We start from the raw sequence: 5221 nt of genomic DNA, 5'->3' as shown, positions 1-5221 counted from the left end.
GAAATTCGAATCCCACCTTGTACATCCACCAATCCTTTGACCAACAAACCTTTAAATTGAACTCAAATTGGCGACGGATTATCCCTTAGCATATCGATTATCCCTTGGCATATCGGACTAAGGATACCGTAGACAACTCAAAAAAAATATTAACTTTGTATTTGTCATATGCAATTTAGCATGACATGACAGATAAATCAATTGGGCACATGAAAAGGTTACAAAATGATTCTCACTCTTATTGTTCAAATTTGGCGCAGACATAAATAAGTACAACCCTCCCCTTTCTTTTTTCTTTTTTCTTTTTTTACTCTCCCAAAAGTAAAAAGAAGGACCCTATTTCCCTTATGATGTAACAATGTTACACAACTTTCTTCTAAGTCTATCAACTTATATGTACAACATTTTTTGGAGACAAGAAAAGGGTGTCTCCACAAAGTGTCTCAAAAAGAAAGGAATCAGTTGTATACCATATAGAATGATATATCCATCAAAAGAAGAAACTTGGCAATCAGCAACCCTGCATCATCAAAACCACAGTTTTTATAAATATTTGAACAAAAAAAACAATCTTCCCCTTTCTTTCTTTTGCATTCAAACCCAAAAAGCAAGGCTGCTACTCCAAACACACAATGTTAAAAAGTTAGAGCTCTTTTCAAAATTGGGATGCCATCAAAATTGGGACACTTGGGGCCTAATCGGCGTCCTCTTTCACCGTGTGCTTTTCCTTGGCGCGGAAATCGTCCAAACTTCGGTAATCTTCTCGGAGCAACCTGTCCAGCTCAGGGTGCTTATTCAACGGTTCGTGTGCCTTGCGATAGTGGTGAAATGCCCTGCCAATGATGGAAACATGAAAATATCGCCTAACAAAAAATTCGAGTCAAATAATTAGGAAGCAAGAGTAAATAGGTTTCACCAGTATTTTTCCAAGCCATAGAGATTTCCCTTCTGATAGAATTCCAGAGTAAGCTGTTCAAAATCCTTGTACAGATCTTCCCTGAATTCCTTCTCCAAACCATAACTGAACACGAGTTACTCGAAAATTAGAACAACAATACAATACCCATGAATTCTTTAAAATTATAGTATAACATACTTATCTAAACTAACATTTGACTGTACATGAAAACCTTGAAATCATTCTACAATTTGAAAAGCTTAATATGACATTGATACCTGTAGAATCTGAAAAGACATTCTATGCCATAATTATAATTGGCAGCTGCATCTTCCTTTGCCAGTTTCTTAAATTCATTATACATAGAAGGAACAAACATGTCGCGAAGAAAATAGCACCAAAAACGGTATAGTGTATTCATTTCCTGCATAGATAAATGCAAACAAAAGGGGAAATGTCTACCAGAATTAGCAAGTAATGTAAAAGGAACATAATGAACAAATACAAGTATTAAATATCATAAAAATTGTATTAAAAAAAATTCAAGGCCTAATTCAAAAGACCAAGCTAATGAAGCCCCACATCATGTTTGATATTTTGACAATGCTGTGTGATGTCCAACATCTTCAGAAAAGAACTCTTAATTTCAAGTACCAAAAAATGGATGACGCTTTAAACATAAATTCACAATAAAAATAATAGTAACAAAAAATATAGTTGCTCATAGGAAGTTGATAGAAATCCACCTCACTGCAACCGATTCCAAGTTTCTTTCGATCATTCAAGCATCGTTTATGATACTTCACGTACCTGAAGGGAAGAATAACCTCATGAGAAATTTTGAAATTACATGTTCAATATAGTCCTAGACCTTATTACACGTATATCATAGTCAAGTATAATAACGTACTTTTGCTGTTTGAAACCGTTTTCTTCTAAAAGTTGGTGACTTGGATGCTGAAAAGGTGGGAAAGATTTTGGCATGGAGCCCACAGGAGAACTACTCGAAAGACCACCATGCGGCGAACTACTCAATTTGGAGGGTTTGAGACTGCAAAATTAAGAGAATAATTGGAAGGAGCTTTTCAGTGATCAAACTAAAGAATCAACATGCCGTTAGGGAGTTAAAAATATGGCATACTCCTGAGAATCAATAATAACTTCATATTCATTATTCATTATCTAAGAAAATTTTATTTGAAATTGGAAAGAAAGAAAGCAACCTAAGATTATATTCAAGGGTATAATCATTTTGAACTGACCAATGATTTTCAGGTGTGGAAGCAAAGAAAAACCCAACCGAATTACTAGGTGGGCTTTCAGATATGATCCCGGTGGAGTTACGAGCGGTTCCATGATTTCTAAAATTGCTAGAGAAAAAGCGCTGCTTTATATAAGATGGTTGCTTGTGATAAGTTTTCTGTTTCCTTCGAGAATTACTGCTTCCAGATTCTTCATGCATGCCACTTCCACCAGTATTAGATACTCCTGAAGTATGGCTTGGAGATTTTAAGTTTCGATCTCTATTATCATTATTATTCTTTCTACGATTAGACCGTCTATGTTTCAGTTCCTGTTGATAATTAGGTGAGGCGACTAAAAATTAATAACATGAAGACAACGACAATGATTATAGACAATATAAACAAGGATTGCTGAAATATAAATATTAGTGTGTCAACCTGCTCAAAGAAATAAAGCCCATCGTTTATTGCAGAAGCAAGCTCATTGGAGAGGGATTTTGATTCTTTACCAGAACCTCTGGACCCTTGTTTAGAATCATTATTCTGAACATTGAAATAGAAAATAGTAAAAGTTCTATTGAATAAATTCAACAATCAAATTAGTTCTAATGTTTCATCAGTGGTACAATTTGAGCTATGAAGCAATGTAAACCAATACTTAATTCGAATGATAACCCACTTTTAAGAAAATTAAAAGTGGGTTATCATCCATCCTGGGTAACGATCAATATGAAAATTATAAACAGCAATACCTGGGTAACGATCACAAGTCTCTGTACATCTTGTTCAATGACAGCCATCTCATCATCGTCATCATCCATCCTTTTGGACAACAAATTAATATCAGATGAATGTTCATAAGAAAAGTGAAAACTTTCGCAAAGATAAAACAGAACCAGGAAATAGATGTAAGTTTAATCGAGATATCGATAAGCAACTACAGATTGTCAATGTGCAGTACCTTCTAGGAGAAGAAACCTCAGTCTTCTTTTGCATCTTCTGCTCAAGCTCTATCTCTTCATCAAGCATAAATGTATGACAGAAATCATTGGAAAGGTCTCTAATATCCGTATCAGCCGAAACATCCGCATTTCCAGTCTCAGTATCATCAAATATTTTGGCATCAGTTTCTTTGTAGTAGAAGCTTAAATTACTATTGGTTGTATTGTGATTAGAGTATTTGACTCTTTGACCAGTTGCTGCGTGAGAATTATTCTTTGAATGATGGATCTCACTATCCTGCTCATGATTCATATGCGAAGATTGTGAAGTATCTGTGTTTGACTGGATATGGTTTTGAGCAGCATCTTTAAAATTTGCTTCAGAAATATCCTTGGTCTTATCTCCATCAACTTCCGTATTCTCTGAAGATTTCAATGCATCTTCTACGACTTGCCTCGGTTGAATCTGTTCAGCAGATGATCCTAAATTTCCTGAAGAACCTCGGATCCATTTTGACCAGTTATTGTATTTCCTTATCTTGTCACCCTGTAAAATTAAAAGTAACGAATGAGACTAACTTATATAACATGAAGAAAAAAGAAATTAATCCAAAAAATATACCAAACTTTCATGTCATTTATGCTGTGGTAACTTAAAAAACTAACTCCAAAAGTATGAAGAGGTTATTCCATGATATAAAACATAAAATCTACACATTATAAAACGAAACTAGAATGCGATATTCAAAGAAAACCGTCAAAAAACAGATAAATCAATGTACTATAAACAATTGAAATAACCAGTTCCTGATGTTAATATTCAAAACAAACAAGAACAAAATAGAAGCAGTACCAACAGAAGAATCAAATTTGTAACAAGGTAGGTAAAGCAATAAACTAGATTCCAGAGCAAGTGAGATGCTTAAACATGGTTTGCTCTAGTAGAAAAGCAGTAAAAAAAATAAACTAGGCAAGCTAAGATAATCTATCTGAATCAAACCTGCACTTCCACAACATCAGAACTCTGAAGTGCATCAAGGATGAAAGGTATGTCAGTACTCATCTTCTTGACCTACAACGACAAAAGTTCACATCACATAAGGCAAGCAGGAATCAGAATGTAATTACATATTATAGAAAACACCAGCATATGGGAATATATGGCATATGTGAAAAAGTGTAACAAAATTGGAGTACAAGTTATTCATTGGACATACCCTTTTAAAGCCAGCTACAATGGATATTGGAACCCATCCTTGGTCATCCATCAAGGAAATAAGGTAATGATCATTCTGCAGATTTTCATCACTGCCAAGAAAAGGCTCTGAAGTCAGCAGTCTGCTGTATAAGCAGTCTATGTCATGCAACTTACATTTGTTTATTCTCGGAGTGCAATATAGAGTAGTACATTTATTAGCTCATTCTATGTGTTGTAACTTTTGCATGGCTTACTTTTGCAAACAAAAAGTTATTATAGATTCAGTTGCTTTAACATAAAAATTACAAACCGATCCGATTCACCATCTAATGCAATAATCCTCTTACAATGCCACCTAATAGTTAAATATATGAATTCATCCTTATCTAGAAGACTCAGTTGATGAGTGTGGTACAAAAGCATTTTATCCCTGAGAAACATTTGTCAGACAAAATTGGAAAGAACAGCCAAGAAATATTTTATCACACGCCAGTTTCTTAATTGTAGTTAACAAATCATGACCATGCAGGATTAAGGTATATAAGCCGTAATCAGTGATTAAATTATGTACCTAAAATAGTAGTCTATCTGTTTAACAATGCTAGCCCTCAAAGCTACGGTTTCTGGAGGCAGTGATTGAGAAGATGGACTGACAGGATACGGAACAAAATGCCGAGGAGGGGTTCCTCTAATGGGGAGAGCAGGTGGCATGGGGGGGCCATACCATACTGGAACATGTCCTGTTCAGAAGATTAAAATTGGATTAAGAGAAATAACTGATGGAGAAATTCAAGACAAAAAGAAAAGAGTGTATTTGCTAAAATGTGTGCATGCATATAGATAAGTGAATAGAATTTTACCTGGAAAGCCAGGACCAACCATATATCCTGGAGTGGGACCGAAAAATGGAGGTCTTACAAAGTTCCTCGGGCCCATACCC

At 35.1% G+C, this 5221-nt stretch overlaps 1 protein-coding gene across 1 annotated transcript in view; it reads right to left on the bottom strand.

Annotated features, from left to right (window-relative positions):
* The window catches only part of LOC107608615 (la-related protein 1A), a gene marked incomplete in the record, with an annotated part of 6423 nt that continues 1416 nt past the window's right edge, over positions 215 to 5221 (bottom strand). The window contains 13 exon segments of the mRNA XM_016310359.2: positions 215 to 833; positions 917 to 1021; positions 1177 to 1322; positions 1645 to 1708; positions 1809 to 1949; positions 2161 to 2471; positions 2581 to 2685; positions 2895 to 2964; positions 3104 to 3630; positions 4084 to 4155; positions 4301 to 4391; positions 4853 to 5021; positions 5142 to 5221. Of these exon segments, the coding sequence (XP_016165845.1) occupies positions 695 to 833; positions 917 to 1021; positions 1177 to 1322; positions 1645 to 1708; positions 1809 to 1949; positions 2161 to 2471; positions 2581 to 2685; positions 2895 to 2964; positions 3104 to 3630; positions 4084 to 4155; positions 4301 to 4391; positions 4853 to 5021; positions 5142 to 5221 (2020 nt within the window).

This window comes from Arachis ipaensis, chromosome B07, assembly GCF_000816755.2.
Source record: "Arachis ipaensis cultivar K30076 chromosome B07, Araip1.1, whole genome shotgun sequence".
Classification (NCBI taxonomy): domain Eukaryota; kingdom Viridiplantae; phylum Streptophyta; class Magnoliopsida; order Fabales; family Fabaceae; genus Arachis; species Arachis ipaensis.
This window is presented reverse-complemented; position numbering and strand designations above follow the sequence as displayed.